The sequence below is a fragment of the Podarcis melisellensis genome (genome assembly GCF_964234715.1).
Source record: "Podarcis melisellensis genome assembly, chromosome: 14".
Classification (NCBI taxonomy): Eukaryota; Metazoa; Chordata; class Lepidosauria; order Squamata; family Lacertidae; genus Podarcis; species Podarcis melisellensis.
In genome coordinates, this window is record NC_138546.1 from 46,646,862 (window position 1) to 46,668,157 (window position 21,296).

General features: G+C 45.4%; 1 protein-coding gene across 2 annotated transcripts in view; it reads right to left on the reverse strand.

The window, feature by feature from the left end:
* Window positions 1-2,163: 2,163 nt before the first annotated feature.
* Window positions 2,164-21,296, reverse strand: part of PRTG (protogenin) — an 86,670-nt gene continuing 67,537 nt past the window's right edge. Inside the window, exons 12-20 of one of the 2 annotated variants that reach the window (XM_081887612.1) lie at window positions 19,828-19,923; window positions 19,264-19,450; window positions 17,724-17,851; window positions 17,106-17,276; window positions 16,056-16,241; window positions 14,535-14,655; window positions 13,516-13,681; window positions 8,511-8,612; window positions 2,164-7,800 (exon numbers count right to left, since the gene is read on the reverse strand). In XM_081887612.1, the coding sequence (XP_081743738.1) occupies window positions 7,447-7,800; window positions 8,511-8,612; window positions 13,516-13,681; window positions 14,535-14,655; window positions 16,056-16,241; window positions 17,106-17,276; window positions 17,724-17,851; window positions 19,264-19,450; window positions 19,828-19,923 (1,511 nt within the window). In that variant the 3' untranslated portion in view covers window positions 2,164-7,446. The remainder of the gene's footprint in view (window positions 7,801-8,510; window positions 8,613-13,515; window positions 13,682-14,534; window positions 14,656-16,055; window positions 16,242-17,105; window positions 17,277-17,723; window positions 17,852-19,263; window positions 19,451-19,827; window positions 19,924-21,296) is intronic. The other variant, XM_081887613.1, reaches the window with a different exon arrangement.

Sequence of the window (21,296 nt, forward strand, 5' to 3'; positions counted from 1 at the left end):
CCTGATTCACCTGTGCCTCAGGATTGATGGATGCCTACAACAGTGCAAAGCCCGGGGCAGGACCCATCTGGTGGCACTTTCTCCGGGGGGTTCTGTGCCCCAACACACTCTGAAAGCGCCTCTTGCTGAGGAGCCAATGCAAATAGGGGGAAATCGCCCTCAACTGACACCACCTGAGAATGAAAGGAGACGCAGAGAGGGACTGTGTCTCTACTGGAGGCTGGGGACATATGGCAGCCACATGCCCATCAAAGAGGGAGTTTGCTCCCTGCCGGGGAAGCAGAATCCCCCTGGCTTAGGTGGGCTACTAAGCCGGGGTCTGGACTGTACTACCAGTATGCCTCGCCCCACACCCTCCAAGCACCTGGTGGTGTCTGTTGCCCTGACAGCTCCAGGGAGACCAGCCCTGCAGACCTGGGCCATGATAGATTCAGAAGCTATGGCCAACTTCATGGGCATGGACTTTGCTACCCAGCAGGGAATCCCCAGAGATCCCACCCAACCACCTCTTGTGGTAGAAACAATTGATGGCTGGCTTTTGGCCCTGGGACTTGGGCAGCGGACAAGCTGCGGTTGCAGGTGGGGACTCATAGTGAGGAGACGGAGTGGTTGGAGGCCCATGATCCACACATCAGTTGGTCCCAGAGGACAATCAGCTTTGGCGTCCTGGGCTGCTTGAGCCATGTCTGTTTGGCACCAGCGATCCTGGCAGTGGGAACAGAAAAGGATGGGCTTGCCGACCTGCCAGCCAAGTATGCCAAGTATGCTGATGTGTTCAGTAAAACAGAAGCAGACCTCTTGCCACCTCATTGACCCTACGACTGTCCTATCAATCTGGTTCCTGGGTCTCAAATTCAAGAAGTCTGTATCTACCTTTTGTCGGAACCTGAATGGGCTGCGTTACACAAGTTCATCACCAAGAACCTGCAGAGATGCTTTATATAACCCTCTTCCTCACCAGCTGCTGCTTCTGTACTATTTGTGAAGAAGTTGGGGGAGTTGTGGCTTTGCAATGACAACTGGCAGTTGTCTCGCTAGATAGTGAAATTCATGTTAAATTGCTGTTTTAGGAGTTGTTTTTAAAAGTCTGGAATGGAATAATCCATTTTGCATTACTTTCTATGGGAAAGTGCACCTTGGTTTTGGAACGGACTTCTGAAACGGCTTAAGTTTGAGAACCAAGGTACCACTGTAGTTCTAGTGGTAGAATGCAGGCAGGCATGTGTTGGGATGTTCAGAGATGCATTAGCACGTCTATAGTTCTGGCAAGATTTGGTGCAGTGCCGTGTTTTTCCCATTTCTGTCTTAGTGTGGTGACACACCACATAGTGTGTGGGTGTTGGAAAGAGTACTGAATGCTTCATTTTGAGATGTTTTTTCTAGAGGTAGGTTGCTTGAAATATACTGCCAGAATTAGCCATTAGAGAACTAATTTTGACTTGGTGTTCCAAGTGCAAACTGAAGGCGACACTTTTGGGACCAGGAAGAACAGAGAGAGAAATGTGAGAGCACCCACTTGGGAAAGGTTGGGGTGCAAGCAAAAGTAGGAGAAATAAAGTGAGTCATCAAAGTGGGCAATTAGGACCCCAATTCTAAAAAAGGTATTCAGTGCGCTGTTGAAAAGGTGAGCAGCGAGTGGGAGGGGACAGCCTTTGAGGGACCTTATAATGTAGCTGAGCAGCAAGGGGTGTGTGTGTGTGTGTGTGTCGTTGCACAAATTTGTGATGGAAAAAACCAAAACAGGAAGTGTCTCAAGATGAAGGTTGAGGTGCTGGTTATGGCGAGGCTTCATTGCAAGAGTGCATAATAAATATTTTTAAAATCTGAATATCATTGGCTTATAAAAAATGGTCTAAACTTCTGGTAAATAAAAATACTCAGTTCATACCAAATTGTGCAAAAGACTCAAAGGGCCTTTGTTGAGAAAGCCAAGAAGTAAGGGGCATAACCATGTGAAAGCTGAGTTCCTCCTTGTATGGATTCTTATGATGGTATGGGGAAACACTGCTGAGAGACTATTTTGTCTTCCCAAGAATGGTCCTGATGTCCTTATTTCAGCTTCCTCCCTCACTTGCTCCATGCAAAGCCCCTCCCCAAAGTATTGACCCATCGCAGAAACTGCAAGGACAATTACTCCTTGAAAGAAAAAAGGAAAACTTTTACTAAAGGAAACTTTTATTTAAACTGTGCAATCCATCAGTATTAGACAGCAGTTTTATAAACATTTTGGCATTTAAATTTCTACTCATTTTTGGCATGACATTTGTGCTAGTATAAGAACAAGCCTGAGGGGTGGGGAAGAGGAGAAACACACCAAGGTTTAACATTCACTATAACGCTATTTTTTAAAAAAGAATTTCATTTAAAAAAAATCCACATTATTAAACAAAACATTAAAAAATACATTGAAAAAGGTACATTCATTATCAAGGCAAACACCAGCTGCCCTCATGCAATGGAATTCACAGAGCTGATCCCCTGAGTCAAATATAAAATTAATATAATTCAGCTTTGTCCTCCATTTGCCAGTCAGCTGTTGCTGCCCTTACCAGAAACAGCAGAAGGAGCGCCGGGAGCCAGAACACCCTTCGCAAAAGAAATATAGCTGGACTCCCGCACTTGCAGTTCATTCACATATTTAAAAATACAACAGAAACAAAAAATATTTTTGTTTTTTAAAAGCCTAGGTTTCATGAACAAGCCATTTACCAAAAGCACAAGGTGGGTTTAGAGTGTGTATGTGCACAAAAGACAGAAGGAAAAACAACAAATTCCTACTGGGTCCAAATCATGTTCAGATCAGATTCAAATTTGTGGATCTGGTTTGAGCAAGATTTTTTATATTGGGAGTGTGGCTGCGTCTGCTTGGCCATATCTTGGCTTAAAAAGCTATGATTGAGTGTTTGCCCATGAATGCAGCTCCTTTGCTCTTAGCTAGCAAACTTGGAAGTCTTCAATTAACCACTGTTTCCTGTTTTATCCAAACTGGGAAACTATGGTTATCAGCTTTGGAATAAGACAGGGTGGTGAACCATGGTTTGAAGCTGTGTTAACATCCTAGTTGGTTCCAAAGCTGGTAACCATAGTTTCCTGGTTCAGAAAAAAAGATAAACTAAAGGTCAATCAAAGGCTTGCTGGTTCAGCCACAGCTTATCAAAGGGACTGTGTACACAGAGCAAAGGCATGTTCATATCCAGCAGCTGTTATTTAATCTTAAGTGGTAGAATAACTAAAAGGAACAAATTTGTAAAGCTGTCACAGGGAAATGCTTTAAATTTTCTAACTTTACCAGAAATAGTGCCAGTGCAGAGGTTGGGTAGATGTGTCTTTAGAAAATTCTTGCACTTGGCCCAGTGGCGGATTCTCACAGTACAGCACATGCACTTGAGACTCAAGAGAGATCAGCATCCCAGACATGAGCCAGGCAGGCTTTTCAAATCACGCCAACTTCCTTAAAGACCTAAAGATTGCACACATACACACGCTCCTTACGCCAGCCCTGGCTTTTGGGTTGACATCCCACTGAAAATATATAATCTGGACCTATGCTCATCCTCTAATACATATTTGGAAAAATTGGCCACTACACAAGGGAGAGAGTCTTCCCACCTCCAGAACTTGGGGTCTGTGGACAGTCATCACCAAACTAGATAAAATTCTGCCTGCACATTTTGCTCACAATTACCAGAGGTAAGAATAACAAGCGCAAAGCCTGCTCCCTGGACATCATGGCATCAGCATTATTGCCACATGGTCATGAGGCTGCCATTGGGGGCAAACACCCATGGCTCAGCACACCGCTTATGCGCCCTGGGGCCACTCTTTCAGTGTCTTAGCATTGAAACCAATGGGACTACTCCAGAACATGCACTTTCCAGATAGCCTCATTTCCACCCAATTCAGATCCCACTGGGATCAAAAATGGTTCTCTGTTGGCTCTTCAGAGGTAAAGGAAATGACAGTTTTGCTCAGCTATCCTTTGGACATTTTTAAAGGCCAAGGAAATTCACATTCTAGAAGAAGATAACTTCTGTGATAAAGGAAAGCCCCAAGAAAGAGTCATTCTTGAAAGTTGGCTGGCTTACAACCCCTTCTAGGACTCAGCAGCGGAAGCTGCTCCCACAGCCATCACACCCTGGGATAAAGAAGGGTCTAGAATTATCCTTGGTTTTGCCATATGGTGATTCAAAGGCAAAGCAAGTGCTAAGCGCCTCTCTGGATGCAGGCTGGAGGGACACATTATAATATAATGCTAACTCAAAAAAAAAAAAAAAAGGCAAAGAGACCTACCTAACACATCATGCCTCTATACTGAGGTAACCTTAAATATCTTTGGTTTTTTTCTTCATTTGCTGCTAAGTAGTACTTGAATAAAAGCTATTTCTTTACTGGCAGATCACCTTGTGGATAAAGCCACTCTCTTTAGTTAACTGGATATCTTTGGAAACTGAGGCAATTAAACCGCTGTCTGACTAACAAGAATTCCAGTAGAAGACACGTGTGAGGTAAAAGTAGTATCTTTACTCAGATGAGCCAAGATGTGCCCACACAAATGCAGGCAGACTTTTAATTTTCACAGAGCTCTTTGTGAGGCCTCACAGAGTCCCGTGTAACTTGAAAGCTATAAGAACCTTATCCCAGTCTAAAATGCTCAGGGCAAGAGAGATCATGAAGCATCTTCCAGCCTAAGGGCCCAACAATGGCAGCCACCATCTACTACGGTTCCCACAGCCGCACCTGCTCCTCTTGATTATTCCCAGAGCAGCCGTGGAGCTTGATGGGTCTTTGGCATGAAACTGCTGAGGAGGGGGATCTATTGGCGTCACCCAACAGCATCAGGAAGGGGTCAAAAAGTGTCAGTACTTCACAGCAAACAAGTCTTTGGGAGAAGAAAATGGTTACCTTGGCATATCAGCCATTGCTAAGAGGCTCGCCAAGGATGCCAGGAGTTTCACGGCATGAACCGTGCCATCTTTTGTCTCCTGGCTTCAAGCAGCGCACTCTCCACTGTGCCCGACACAGCTTTGTCCAATGAGACCAAAAATAAAATCTTTGGTGAGACAAGTTTCTTTTTCTTCAGCAAGTAAATATATATATATATATATAAAACACATTTAAAAATATTATAGTGTATCTAATACTGGACTGTTAAAAGAGCTTAGTTGCTGAAGAAAAGGAAAACAAAATTACACTTGGAAGTCTTTGGAGATTTTATATGCTGAAAAGGTCTTATTTCAATTTTCTTTAAAGGCTGCCTTTTGTAACAATAAAGATAGTTAACATTGTAGAACTAATTTGGACCATAAACTCCTACAGTCCATAGAGGCCCCTTCCTGTTTGGTTCTCTCCTCCTTTTGGTTAGTAACTACTTAGGTAATAAAATGTATGCAAACCTATAGTTTTAACTAGCTCAATTACCATTATTTTTTTTGGAAAATATGCAGCTTTCTTCTCTTTTCTACAGAAAATTCTTTGGTACAAGATTATTATCATCTTTAAAGCCTTTGCGTCAAGAAAATTGTGAAAGGTGAACAGGTCTTGTCTGGTACAGCGCTAGCAAACATACACCTGCATTCTAAAGATCTACAGAGGCCAATTCACCAAAGAAAAATGAAAAAGGGTAGGTGGGGAGAGATCTGTTAGTTCCCCCTCCTCTTCCCCAAACATACCTGCATACTGGCTCCCATCTTAATATGGCACAAGTGGACATTTTTTTGCTGTCCGCAACAGAACCAGGGATTTCCCTGGGAAGTTAATTGCCAGTATTGCGTTCTTTGGAAAAAGAAATGAATTCTGATTGGGGGAGAGGAGGGGGAGATCTCTATTGACTGGCTCCCAACTTTGGTGAATATAGCCCTCTCTCTCACACACACACACTTGCTTTCTCATTCACTCTCTCGCATTCTCTCCCAAACTTAAAAACAAAATAATACACAATACCCTGTCAGTTTGCCTCACATTGCTGCAAGACAGCTTAAAAAGTAACAAACTGCGCCCTGAGTACGGGAAAACAATAATACTAGAATAACTTTAAAAGGAGGTAGTATAAAACAGGAGTTGTGTGGGTATGAGGTGGCAGAAACAGGTGCCCCCCTCTTCTGAGAAGCTGTTCAGCTCAGTCTCTGGCTCCTTTGTTCTAAGAGAGGCCTCGGCAGAGCTCAATCTGGCCTGTGGAAGGACCTAACGCTTTTCATAGAATCACAGAATTGTAGAGTTGGAAGGGACGTGGTTCAACCCCCTGCAATGCAAGAATCACAGCATCTGAATCTGAAGCAAGGAGCCCTGAGCAGGGTTGGGGAGCTCAGGACTGGCCAGAAACAGACCTATGAGAAGAGTTTCTGAGCACTTGAGACCCTTTGCACCCCACAACCTGCAGAGCACATTTAAGGCATCTTTCTGTTCTCTGAAGCAATTTCATGAATACTAAAAAAGGCATAAGGCAAAACAGTGATTTCATAAGATATCTATATAGTGAAAGGCACCATTGCTCTGAAGCATGAGGAAACACTCCCTTTTTAGCATTACCTGCCTGGTGGGCGCAAGTCAAGGAATAGGGAATAACGGCTGGGCCCGAGCGATTCACCACAGCATATCCTGACCAAAAAATGCTCGGCTGATGTGATCAGAAGAAGAAGGCACTGTCTGAGGCAGGTTGGGGGAAGGAGGAGGGAGATGTGACCCTCAAGTCTCAAAAGGAAAGTGATTCAGTGTTTGGGAGCTCAGGGGCTGGCTTTTACTGGCCCCCTCCCAGGGCTGCAGCCCTGAAGGCAAAACAACTCAACAGGCCCTGGCTTCTTGTGAAGCAGTCATAAGAGTCTGGGCTTCCTCCTTCTAGGGGGTTTAGCAGAAAAGGCTGCAGTCAGAGTCCCTCCTTCCAGATTCCAGTCTGGCCCTGGTCCTCTGCTCCTGCCCCATGGAGAGGCTCCCCCCCCCCCGCCTTTTCCTCAAAGCCAGAGCTTCAGCTGAACATCCCTGCTCACCTGCCGACACAACTCCTTTGGATCACACACACACATTCACACCCTACACATAAAATGGAGGGGAAATACATGGGACTACTAGGAAGTTATCGTCAGTTATGTAGCTGAGACCAACTCTCAACACAAAAAAACATGAGGTAATGCCACCCGGCAAACTGAGGTAGATATTCAAGCAAAGGGATCACCTTTGCTCCAGTGATAGATATATAGATATATAGATATATAAAAACTTCTCTTCTTCGCTCTACTCAGAAATCCGTACTTTCCTTTCACATTGTTGAGCACTGAACATTCAAAAAGCGTGAGTTTTAACACATTTCTTAAAAAAACAAAAACGGTCGACAGAATTGCGGGATCGCCTGTTGGCCACTCAGGGTTCCCGCTTAAAGCTTTGGCTCTTTGTTCATTGTCCTTTGAACAGACACACACAGACATACAGACACAGACACGCCGCTCTGGTGGCAGGCTAGTTTTGTCCTGCAGGCGGCAGCTGGAGAAGTGGCGGCGGACTTTGGTCAGGAGGCTCTTCAGAGGCACTCGGGAGCGGACACACGGGGGCACTGCCTGCAAAGGAATCGGGGGTCACTGGAGTAGCACTGACGCCCACAGAGAGGTGAAGTTCTTCGTTGGACTCGTGAGAGAACCTTCCAGAATCACCGGTTTCGTGGCTTTCTTCACTGTTTGCTGAATGCTCTGTGTCAGCAACGATGCTGTACGCAGCCTGGTAGTTCGGCTTTTGCTCTGGGGAGACGTCTTTGCCAATGAGGACGGCAGTGCCCGACTGATACAAACACACTGCTTTTGTAAAACATCTCTGGGTCTGGAGGAAACACAGGGAGGAAAAGCATTACACAAAAATAAAGGTGCTTCTAAGGCAGAATAGACCAAAATAGAATACAGGCAACACCCAAAAACTCTGCTGGTAAAAGGTGAACACTGAGATCCGGAGTAGGAAACACATGGCCAATTTTGGCCTTCTGGGGGTCCAAACTGGCTCACGAGGCCATTTCTCTCCCAAACCATGCCTATCTTTTGAAGTCAATTGGAAATGCCTTCCTGCTTCACTACCTCATAGTAGGGCAAGCTGGAGACTGAAATAAACTGCAACGAACAACATCTTCTCTGACTAGGCCTGGTCCTACCTCAGGTGGCAGATGCTGGAGAATGGGGATTGGCTGCAAGGTGTGGGAAAATACAGCCCCATGTGCCACACAGCCTCCCCGGGACCTCAGGTGTGGTGCAGATGCAGTATGTTGAGGTATGATTCAACTGCCAATCAAGTCTGATTCGGCACACAGGATGGGGAGAGCTGCCATGAGGCACTTTGCATCAAGCAGCAAATTATCTTGAGCCAACCCTGTCTCCAGCCAAAGGAAAGAGAAGCTCTTGAGCTATTTGAGATTTGAGGATTGCCCTTGTGATTAGTTCACTTTACAAAATGCCCCAACACAAGATATCAAGGTAGAAATTCAGAGCCACTCTCAAGCCTGAAGAGGCCAGGAGGCAGAATACACTCAGTCATTCTCTTACCTCTTCTGACTTCACTCTCTTAGAGTCTTGAAAGAAGAGCCATTTCCTGGAACTCTTCTTTGCAATTGGCCCATAGCTGTTTATAATTAAATTGGTACCACCCTAAGAGATAGGGGAGGAAACCTTAAGTTACACAATGGAAAAAGGATTTGGCTGAAATTAAAACAAGGTCCTCACAACTCAACTCTAAAACTTTACAAAAAATATTAACTCCAGCAATTTCTGCTCTCTCTTGGAAGCAGATTGGCTTAAATTGCAATACTATGCACACTTACCTAGGTGTAAGCCCAACTGAACACAGTGGGACTTACTTCTGAGTAAACATGCATAGGACTGTGTTTGAAACCTTGCAAATTCTTGCATTCAACCCCTTCCCCACAAACACCCACAAAAGTCTGCTTGATTTCTGTTGAGAGGACATTTAGTCTACAGCAAAGTCAAAAGTAAAGAGCACTTGTGAGAAGGGCAACTTTTGTGGGGCTGTAATTTTAGACCACATGTTTCTAAGGAAAGAGGCTATTTTAATGAGGTGGATGCAGACTGGAAGCAAGAAACAGTGAGCTTGGTGCTCTTGAATGTAGCCTTGACATGCTGCTGCTGTTCCCCAAAAGCCACTGGAGAAGAAAGAGCAGAAGTCTTCTGACAGCCACTGGCTTCTCTGGAAGAACTCACCTTCTGAATAAGTTGGAGAATGTTACAGATGGGGCAGGGGGAAGCCCTAGAAAAACACCAGCACTATCTCTGTCTAGTATCAAATGCTGTTGGCGGTTTGAAGCATAATAGGCTTTCTACAAAATGTAACATGGATTATCCTAGACCAGTGGCGCATGAACGTTTTCCCTCACAGACCACTTGAAAATTATGGATGGTCTTTGCAGACCACCCAATGATTTTTCTGCCTGTTGTAGCAGTTGCAATGTGCTGGGCTGAGTGGTTTTTAATAGTGACTTTATTGCTTTTTTATTTCTTATATTGTATTTTATTGTATTACAATTTCAGTTCCATAAAATTCAAATTGTAATACAATATTAAGAAATAAAATCGGTAACAAAAATACAAATAAAATCACCATGGCTATTTAATGTGGACGCGCCACAGATCACTCAAAAGAAGCTCCAAACCACTGGTGGCGCATGGGCCACAAGTTGGAAACCCCTCCCCTGGACACATTTCCATGTGGCTTCAGGCCTGGTTTTGGGGATTTGGGCTGCTTTGGGGAAATCTTTACCCTGGGAGCTGAAGAGAACGAGCTTTTTGTAGAGTTTCAGTACCACTGACTCTGGTATCTTTCTGGATCCCTTGACAGGATGGGCTTGGGAGGCCCTGGTTTCTGGTGTCCCTGTCTTATCTTATCTTATCTTATATTTATTTACGGCTATAAGCCCATAAAATATGTACAAACATAAAAGCACAGAAGCATAAAAACCAATACATGGAACGACAGAAGAGGAACACCACGATGCAAGAGTGGGACATTGAGCAGTGACAAATAACAGCATGGGGCCCGGAAAGATCCGAGGGACGGTTCACAAAGGAGAACTGGAGACGAGATCCGTCATGCACTCTCATCATAACTGTCCGATTAGTTTTTGTTGTTGTTGTTTTTTGGTGGTTTTTGTGTGTGAGATAACCGCATTCAGGAATCTCGCCACCTGCAGAGTTACAGAAGGATCTGTATCCTGCAAGAGCAGTGCGGCATGTGACTCAACAGGCCTGCCAACCAAGCGCAGTAAAGCAGGACCCAGGAATTTAGTCCTGGCTATGCTATGTAAGGGACAGTTGAACATTATGTGTGGAAGAGATTCAACTGTTTTCCCGTCACACTCGCATAGCGGAGACACCAAACCCTTGGAAAATCTGTGGTTCAGCAGGTTCGATGGAAAAACATTGAACCTTGCACGAATAAATGCAAGTCGGTGTGGTACTGATGAAAGAGATGACATGTATGATGGAAGGCCAAGTGGTGGGGTTATTCCGTGATACCTGGGAGAGCAGACACCCCCACCCCTGGAGAGGTTGTGTTGATTGTCAATGTCTGCTAATCTTTGCTCGATGAGGCTTTTGGCTGAGCGTAGGTTCATCTTTAAGGAGTCCGCTGGGGAAATTCCGATGCTCAGAAGTTTGGCATGGATTTTTCCTACCCACGGATTAACAAAGTTATCCTGCCAGAGGCACTGAAAGAGGTAATGGTCGGGAAGCCTATGCCAGCTGGACAGCCAATAGCCAAAGACTCGCTTCCAGATGACAGTCTCCAATGATGCAATCTTTAACTCCAGATGTATGGCTGCATTGCTCACACACATGGGGAGTTTCAGGAGGCGACGGAGAAACTGATTCTGCAATGTCCCCAGCGATGTTAAATTGGACCCTGGGGCCCAGAGCGGGGCAGCATAACAGAGGGTGGAAACCACTTTTGCGTGGTACACCTTCAATGCAGATGGGATGTGGGAGGCTCCGCCGACCGCAAAAAATTGGAGTAGAGTGTAAAGTATTGTTTTCCCTTTGTTTAGTAAATACTGTATCTGTGGCTTCCAGCTTAGGTTGTAGTGAAAAAAGACTCCCAGGTATTTAAATTTGAAAACCTGTTCTAATTGGACTCCATCTAACTTCCAGCTGTAAGTTTTCCGAGATCTGCTAAAGACCAGTACTTTAGATTTTCCATGATTAATTGTCAGATGGTTGAGTTTGCAATAAGCCGCAAAAATCTTTAGAGCTCTGCATAAACCGACTCTAGAGTAGGAAAGGATTGCTGCATCGTCAGCATATAGAAGCAGAGGGCAGCGAAAATCAGCTAGGCGGGGGGCATGAATGTTGGCTTGAGACTCACTCAGAAAGAGCTTCATGTCGCTAATAAACAAGTTGAAGAGGAGTGGGGCCAAAATGCAGCCTTGGCGCACTCCTCTATTTATTGGGACCTCATTGGATAGGTTTCCTGCCGGTGTGAGTCTCACTCTGGCCGACGACCCGTGGTGTAATTGGGTTATAAGCCATAACAGCCTTCTATCTATGCCCCATCTCTCTAATTTCTTCCATAGACAGTTTCTTGGGATACTGTCGAAGGCGGCCTTTAAGTCTATGAAAGCGACACATAGGCGCCCCCGACTCGGGGCAGAATATTTTCTGGCAAGATGATACATAATTACCATGTGGTCAGTGGTCGAATAATTGTTCCTAAAGCCCGCTTGCTCATGGCCAATCAAATTTGAGTCGTATGCCCAATGGGACAGCTTAGACAGCAAAAATTTTGCATAGATTTTCCCGATGATAGACAAAAGGCTGATGTTCCGATAGTTCTCTGGGTCAGCAGGGGGACCCTTTTTATGGACTGGTATGATCACGGCCTCCTTCCATGACCTAGGGATAAGCCCCGTAGAATTAATTGCATCAAAGGCTTTGGCCAGAATTTCAGCCCACCCCCTCGGTTGCGCGACAATAGCCTCAGCGGGGACTAGATCCGGCCCAGGGGCTTTGCCCGTTTTCAGATCTAGTATCAAGTCCATTATCAGTTCTGGGTCGGTAGAGGGCCACAAAGGTAGATGGTTGGCTCGGAATTCTATGGGTGAGTTGGATTCCTCTGCCAAAGAGAAATATTTACTCAAGAATTGTTCCCATGTGGGCGCAGGGATAATCGCCAGTGGGTACTTCCTTCCTCTTTTGTTTATCAGAGCCCAAAATTCCTGTGGTCTGCGGGATCTAGAGGCCGCAATCAAGGCTCGCCAACGCTTTTGGTACCACTCGCGTTTGGCCAGCTTTAAAGTCTGTTTGTATGCTCTTTTGGCTTAGGGATCATTTTTTGAAAATGATCTTAGGGATCATTTTTTGAAAGTGATGCGGGGGGTGGGGCTTCCGTTTCTCTTTTTCATCGGATGTGCTGAAGTGCCCTGAACTCAGAGATCTGGAGCAAGACTTTTTGCTGCCTGCAAATGGCATCCCTACCAATAGTGCATAGCAGCAAAGGCTGGACAAGACACTTTGACACCTGAGAGGTGGGAGAATCCCACAAACACTTCTCCCACTCCATGGCATGATCATTGGTCCTGCTAGCTAGGGATGATGGGAGTTGCAGTCCAACAATAGCTGGGGACCCAAATTTGAGAAACCCTATCTTAAATGCATCTAAGTTGGGTGTGCCAGCTTCTTTATCTTTGAAGCCCTAAAAAGCTTGGCTCTGGGGCATGGGTAGGCAAACTAAGGCCTGGGGGCCGGATCTGGCCCAATCGCCTTCTAAATCCGGCCCACGGATGGTCCAGAAATCAGTGTGTTTTTACATGAGTGGAATGTGTCCTTTTATTTAAAATGCATCTCTGGGTTATTTGTGGGGATAGGAATTTGTTCATTATTATTTTTCCACAAGGTCTGAGGGACAGTGGACTGGCCCCCTGCTGAAAAAGTTTGCTGACCGCTGCTCTAGGGTAACTGAGGGCTCCTGTCCTCCTATATCAGCCTGGCCACACCCAAAGAGAGCCTTTTCTGTATCTCGACTGAGACACAATTAGTTGGGATGAGGAGTGAGGCTCCATAGTGGCTACAGATGGACCTGGGAATGCCTTACTTCCATTTGTCTTCCCCCACTTAAGATCTAAGGCATTTAAATGTGTTTGTGGGAGGGGTGTTATTGGTTTGTTATTGGTTTTTGTGTTCTCATTTTGTATTTTTATGTTGTAAACTTCCCTATGCTCTTTGGATGAAGGGTGCTATAAAACTTCAATAAATAAAATTTTTCGGTGACTAGTTAACTTTCCTGTTCCAGACACCACTGGTCTCCCTGGGCAGACTATTTTCATGTGACCCTCATTTTTAAAATGTTTTTATCCATCAAGCCTGCTTCCATTTTTGTGCTGCTTCATTCCTTTTATGAGACTGTTTTGCTTCAAATTATTGTAAGCTGTCCTGTGTGGTGCAAATCCCTTGGCAGGCTGGGCTGTGTGTGTAAATTTTCTGAATAAACAAGCAAAAGCAAAGAAAGTTAAGGCAGCAGGAGCCCAGAAAAGACAGGCCGTTGTACCTTGGCATCCAGGAAGCTGCTTCCCGCCATCATTGGCTGTAGAGATTCCTCATTCTCAGCAAGGTCTTCTATGCTCTTGCCCACCTCATTGGCACCCATGGAAGAGATGCTGCTGTGAGAGTGCTGGTGGGATGCTTGATGGATGCTTTTGGGGGCTGACGTTTTCCTGTTCAATGTGGAGCAGGAAGAAAAGTGAGACTTAAAACAAGCAGGCTAAGCTGAGGCAAATTCCTTTCGATCTTGCGTGCCTACATCCTGTTAGATCAGGAGAGAGGATTCTTTGGCCCTCCAGATGTTGCTGGATGATGGGAGTCAGAGGCCAATAACATCTGCAGAGCCAAAGATTTCCCAGCCCTCTTAAAATCAACCGACTGCAGTGATTTATGAATGGAACCAAACTCTCTGGGATTCATCTGGAACTGGACTTTAGATTGCAGGTGTCTGGGTGTGTTCATGTGCTTGAATATTTACAAAGCTCCCCAGTAAATACAATACAAAACAAAACCACAACACTCCCTACAAGGTTCTACCCTTGCCTTCTTCCACCCTAAACTACAGTATTTGTTTTTCAGCCTTTGAACAGGTGATCCTCACTCCATCCTCAACCACAGCCTGAAATGGGCCAGCCTGGCAAAAGCTGCCATTCTTGACTGTTCAGCTTGTGTATATTCTGGCTCCAGATCCCAGGAGTTTTAAGACCTGGGATATGTAAGCAAAACAGTTCTTCACTGCAAATCCAGACACATCTCAGGTAAGCTTCTCCAAGCAGAAGAGCACACATGTCCACAGCATGCAAACAGGTGTACTGTCTCAAAGGTCATGGGCTTCAGACTTCCCCTCTCACAGATTCCACTCAGGGCCAGAGCCTGGGAGCCCATTGCTGTCACAATACTGAATTGCTCCAAGTGAGAAGTGTGCTTCAGCACTCCAAAGTCCCCCCAACCTCACCGGACCCTCACTTCTGTGGGTGCTTCAATGGTACCACTTTGGAAGCACCTAGCTGCCCCCTCCAAGCTTACCTGGCTTTGCTGCGATAGATCAAGATGAGGATGCAGATCAAGATGCACGTCAGGGCAATGCAGACACCTGCAATGATGCCTGTCATCGACTTCTGGTCCAGCTGGTAATAGCCGGAATTAGCTGCAAGGAAGAACACAACACCCAGGTCTATCATTTGCGTGCCCTTTTTGCAGCACAGTTTCTGGGCACCCCTTGCAATTGAAAACACAAGAAGCATCAGCTACGGGCATCGGGGAATCCTGAGGAAACTAACTGGGCCAGGCTGTAACAGGCTGCTTTCCATACAAAGGTGCCCAGTTCCCAGGCAAGATGAGGCCCAGGGGCCACATGCAGCACTCTCTATCTGGCCCTTGGGACCCTCCCTGGGCTCCTCCCCTCACTTACCTTGAGAAAGGCATGCACACTCCCCACAGCCATCACTGAGAAATTACTGCTCTCAACTGCCTTCTAATAATTGTCATTTTACAAACATCTGCAGGAGCAACCCACCTCCTTACTTTTTCCTTGTGTGTCATCATGCAATACTGTTCTGATGTTTTAATCTGTGTTTTAGCTTTTATATATCATATGTTTTATTCTTATGGTAAACTGGGGGCGTAAATCAAATAATAAACAAATGAATTTTTTAAAATGTCATTTTAGACTGTAAGCCCGACTGCAGGGAGTGTTTTAACACAGATTTTTGTCAGCCACTCTGAGGGCCACAAACAAATAGAGGAACCAGGCGCCTCCAAGGTGCCATGTTTGGTTGCACAAACTGTGGGTCTCCAAGGATTTCTTACTGAAGTCAGTGGGGTGGGGGAATTCCCCAGGAGCTACTCTTTGTCCCTGCAGGTTTGACGTTTGCAGAAGCCTTGATTTAAGGTAGCTTCATAGCTGCTCTTTCCAGCTAAGGCTCCCTTCAAGTGTGATTTTACTTAGGAAAGTATTTGAGGTGTGTGGAGGAGAGGGTGGGTAGACTGTGTGTCTGTCCTTTTTTGCCACTCAACTGTAGATTCACAATATGAGGCAATCTTAACACATAACAATCTACACACATTTCCCTCCCACCCCCAGTGTAACATTATAGTGACTCTTGAAACAGGCACCCTGTTTCACATCATGCAGAAGAATCACGTATAAGTAAAATAAATAAATATCCCCACATGTGCAGGTGGGGATGGAGAAGAACAGACCCTGTGACTAGTCCTTCCCTCATTGTTGTGGCAAATACATTTTCTGTTTTCCCAGGCTTTTGGCAACCACGTTTAGCTTACCAAAAAGAGACCAGTGCTGAGGTATTGTTTTCATTGCTGTGGTTTTAAATTGTATTTTAGGATTCATATTTACACTGCTTTGAGAGCTACTGTAAACCATTCTGAGAAAACTTCATGACAGAATGTAATCTTTAAAATGTCTTATAACAGCAACAAACAATAGTAAAGAATGTGTGAAGAGACTGTAAATGTGAATCATAATAACATAAAGACCTGGTGTTCTAAGACCTGACTAGGTGATTGTCACAAATTCTTGGCACTCACCTGTGTCAGCATCTGCCGAATCCAAGCGTTTGGGTCTTTGGTTTGATTCCGATGCTTCCTTTGGTAGGACAGCAAGTTCCACCACGTTGGAGAAAGGCCCTTCCCCCACTTCATTGGATGCAGCTATTTTAATGAGGTAGATGTTTCCTGCCATCAGGTTCTCCAGCAAAGCCATTGTAATAGTTCCTATGGGGGAAGGAGACGAAACAAGGCAGGAAGATTGAATTGGGATATAGCTGACCATATCATGTTCCCTGAGAGCCGGACAGGCCCATCTGACTTTATCTGGACCCTGGTGCCCTTCAGCTGCTGCTGGAGTATATCCCCAGGAACCCTGGCTGCACTGGCTGGGACCAGTGGGAGTTTTGAGTCCAGCATCAGCTGGAGAGCTGATTCAGAAAAGCTAAGTAGTAGGGTAGACCAGAATAGAGATGATGGCCTCAACCTGCTTATCAGTATAAGAATTCCTCACTTTCTACACGAACATGCTGTTGAGTTGGACCCGGTCGTTTATAATCTGAATCTAGAAAAAGGATGGTCAACCTGTAGTCCTCTAAATGTTTAATCTCATAAATGTTTAATCTCTTTCTTTAAAAGAATTTCTAAACCAATTAATAGTCCAAAAGTCTCTTAATAGTTCTTCTTCAAGAAGAAGAACCTTCTCAGCCCCACCTCCTTTCTCCTCCTCTACCACAAACCAGGCAGGCAGAAGAAAAATCTAGCTGAGCAACCAGCCCTCATTCCAGGAGCATCCTCTGTGTTTCCAGCAGAGTTGTGGGTGCTAGGTTTAAATATTGCTGCCTATGAAGCACACAAGGGAGGCTGGCTTGCTCCCATTTCTCTCTCCCTTCTGATATCTGAGTGGAGGAAGCAACTTTTGCAACAAAGTTCAAGGTGAAACTCTGGATTCTATCAGACAGTCTATCACCCAGGAGGCGAGCCCTGCTTAACAGGGCTGGCAGCATTTAGCAGAAACAGCAAGTTTAGATTTACCCGAATAAATCTGGGAACAAGCTCTCCACAGCCACCTTGCCACAGTCACTCACTCACCTTCCCGGTGCAGGACTTGCCACTCGCCAGCGATCCAAGCTTTCCTTGATGCATAGAGGATTGTGTAGCGTGATATGACAGTGCCAAGCCCACCGGGAGGCTTCCAGGAAACCAAGGCTGTGTCTTCCTCTATCAGAGTCGCCTTCACTCCCAGCGGAGGACCAGCTGGTGCTGGGGGGAAAGCCACACAGAATTACTGGGAGGCAAACAAATCAGCAAGCGCTTGCCTTGAAACCTCCCCTGTCCAAACATACTGGAAGGTCCCCAAAATTGCTTGCAATGTAACTAAACTTCTAGATGCCAACTGAAGAATCCTCTCCCATGGACACAAATGTGCCCTCAGCTTAAATTGTCATTTTTGTTTCCCCCTTTGATGTCCAGAGCCACCACCCTGAAATTCATTGCTTGGGAACAAGATACCCAAAGGGTTTGTAACACCTGGCATCCACGCACATCCAAACATGCCATGGCAGGTGATCAACATTGGCAAAATGTACACAAAGACATCCTTTGCATGGGGATCTTGCCCACTGCCCAGCTGGTCAAAGTGAACTGGGGCTGCTGGGTAGTAACCCAATGCATGATGACATGAGCATTTCTTTACAATGTCACCCTCACCTTCTGGAAGCGTCGTGTGGTAGACCACAGGACTCCAAGGGCTTGAGAGCTGATCCACATGTAGCCGAACCGCAAACTCATACTTAGTACTTGGCTCCAGTCCCTGAACCATCATATGAGTTTCTGAGCTGTAAACATAGAAACACAAGAAAGCAAAATTTAATACCAGGAGTGGCTGATCCGTTTTCCACCAAAGTGACCTGACCCTGCTCCCTTCTGCAAAACCCAGAAAATGTGAAACTTAAAGAGGTATTCTAATGTTTCTACAGGATGGCTGAAATATAACACTTGAGAAGGAGGACTCCATCTTCTGGCCCATCAAGAAAGCAACACCTGCCCTGGATTGCAGAACCTGAACAGTTACAAACAGGATCTGCATTTCCAGTTCACTCTCATTACTGCCCTAACATGAACAATGGTCTGGTCTACGTGGCCTCTCCAGGAAATGTCCCATGACTGGCCATATATCACATGGCCTTGAAGAGGCTGGCATTCTCTAACTGATAAAAAACAGAACAGGCAGGTCTCTAAGTTCACTAGGCATTGCCAAGTGGGTAGATCATGGCCTCATCGCTGTGACCTCATATGTGGCGTTTGTAAATAATGGAGTCAGAGGCAGGAAGACTTTGGAAATTGAACTGAAAATAGTCTAGAAAACATATTGCCCTTAAAAAGCCTAATATCTGAATAAGGGCATTACTAAATAATTATTTTTTCAAAGTTTTTTTAGCGTTCCCTTGTGGGGGGGGAATGCTTCGATTAAATATACTGTAATTTAATTTATTGATACATTCCACAGCCTGTTGTATCAAGACCACTACCCCCAAAAAATACATATTAAACCTCCACCCATACACATAATAAGTAAGACAAAATTTTATATTGTGTTGTTTTCAAAACCTTTTTGAAAAGGAGAAATTCATGTCAGAATAAGCTTATACCCTTAACGATTGGGGTCTCCATAACCATTAACTGAAACTAACTCCAGGTTATATTTTCCTGAGCTTGAAGCCTTTACAGCAAAAGAGGCCACTTTCCAAATCACACATTGACAAAAGAGAGCCTGGTTGCTGGATCAGGCCCAAAGCCTATCTAGTCCAATATCCTGTTCCCATAGTGGCCAACCAGGGAGGAAGCCTGAAAGCAGAACCTCGAGAGCCGGAACAGCAGCACAATCCCCACTTGTGAGTCCCAGCAACTGTCAATCAGATGTACTTACTGCCTTTGACAAATGGAGAGACTGGTTGTCTTATACATGAATTTGTCTAAAGCCATCTTATGGTAGCAAATCCCAGAATTTATATCTTATGGTATCACCCAAGGATTGTGGCTGACGAAGAGGAGGAAGAGCAGCTCAATTTAACCAAGTTGAGACAAACTGAATACAAACAGGCCCCAAAATGAACTTGCCCTGGAGCAGATCTGGGGGCTTGACTGGCTTTGCAATCCTAGTTGCTCCATAAAAATGCCAGTTAAAAGAACCACGAACTATCTGAAGGGAATGGGGGCAAGTATAATTATCAAAACGGATGATACGCACGTCTGGAGGTAAAGGACCAGAGAGGCATTCTGTAGCCCTACAGGGTTGCAGCGGAGAGTGTAGTTAATGATTTGTGCAGAGGTGAATGCAGGTCGTCCCCAGTGCAGGTAGATGGAAGAAGAGGTGTTTGCTTTGGCATAAAGGTGGTGAGGTGGTGGTGGAGGCAGGACCATTCGGTCACGGACAGCTGTGGAAAAGAGGAGAAGAGGCAACAAGGAACGTGAGTCGCAAGCGGCTAGGAATGACAGGGAGAGTTTGAAAACTAGACTAATATCCCATCTTGTGCAAGGACTCATAGCAGTCAGTGTGAGGGCTTAAGACCTCCAGCCACTAAAGAGTCTTAATGATCACTCCAAAACTTATGGCAACAAGCTCTCAGTCCATTGGAACATATACCATGGACTCGAAACATTTTTTAAAAGCCCTTTCCCCATAGGCATAGACTTCACAATATTGACCTAATACCAAAAGCAGTTAGAGGGATTGCAGAAAACGAACAGCAATCACTATATCCATAAAAGAGAACCACAGCTGGTGATTTCCATAAAATAATTCAACACTTACAGACACATCCAGGAGTGCTGACCGTCTGATCTGCCTGGTAACCTTCTTCCACACTGTTGTAGGCCAGGAGTCTGACATGGTACTTCCTTCTGGGATCTGCAGAAATAAGAATATTTAATTAATCAACTGAGACCCAGGAAGACCCACTCAGATTCTTCCTCACTGGATTCAGACAGCTCAAGACACTGAACTCAACAGGGCGCAGGTGCCTTCATTTAATCTCTTCCATGATGACATATTGGGAGGGGCACATCTATGGCCAAAGAAGCTTCCCTGCATGCTGACACCATGACCATCATGGTTGCCCCAACTCCTTCCTTGCCCTTTTGTATTTAAGGGCAGGCTCAGTGGCATAGGAAGATGTCTGCATATGAAGCGCCCTATACACTTACAGGTGCGATTTGCGTAACAAATGACAGCAAGTTTGTGTACCCGTTGCTACAAGTGCTACCAGCAGAAAGAGTAAGAGAGGCCTCACTATCACCCCAGGAGTTGCATAGAAGGCTGCCTTACGCAGTATCCATCCTTTGGACCCCCAAATCAGAGTTGTCTACACCCACCTACTGGCAGTGACAGTTCTCTGGGGCTTCTGGAAGAAAGCCTTTCCTAGCCCTACCTAGGCTAGCAGGAGACAGGTTGTGGGCACTGGTGGAGGAAGGGGGGGTGCGGTAGGTGCAGCCCATCCCGGGTATCATCCCTGGGGGTGATGACATCGCTGCCCCACCCCCTGGGATGTTTGCCCCGCCCCTACAGGCGGCTAGCCCACCGCCTCTGATGGTGGGGCCTTCTCCATGTGAGACAGCTGTTCTGCCACTGAGCTGTGGCCCTTGGCAGCTTATGGATGAGCAGGTGTGACCCATCAGGTGAAGGACAGCTTGGTGGAGTAGCTAGAGGAGCGGTGGGGAACTCCAACTCCCTTCATCCCCAGCCAGAACAATGTGACAATGTATTATTATTATTATTATTATTATTATTATTATTATTATTATTCCCCGTCCACCTGGCTGGGTTGCCACTGTCTCTCCATCCTTGTGTTGGGTCATGAGCCTAAGCCCTGGGGAGATGCGGGTTCAAATTCCTGGTCTGCCATGAAGCTCTCTATGGGACTTCAGGGCAGTCACCAACTCCTAGCCTGACCTACCTTACAGGGGAGGGTAACTATGGGATGGGGTTCTGAGTGCCTTGGAGGAAGGGTGGGATAAAAATACAATAAATAAATAAATAAATAAATAAATAAATAAATAAATAAATAAATAAGAAGTTCTGGTGCTTGCAGTGATTTCAGCTGTAACAAAACTTTTAGCGAAACATATCTGCAGTTGAAGTTCTTCAACAGGCAAGACAGTGTGCCAATATCTAAGTTGTGTTTTTAGAGGAGGATATGACAAAGAACTCCCCGCCCCCTTTCAGCAGTGTGCGCCTCCTGTTCTTTTATACTTCGCCCCCCTTTGTCTGCTTCCCTCCTCCAA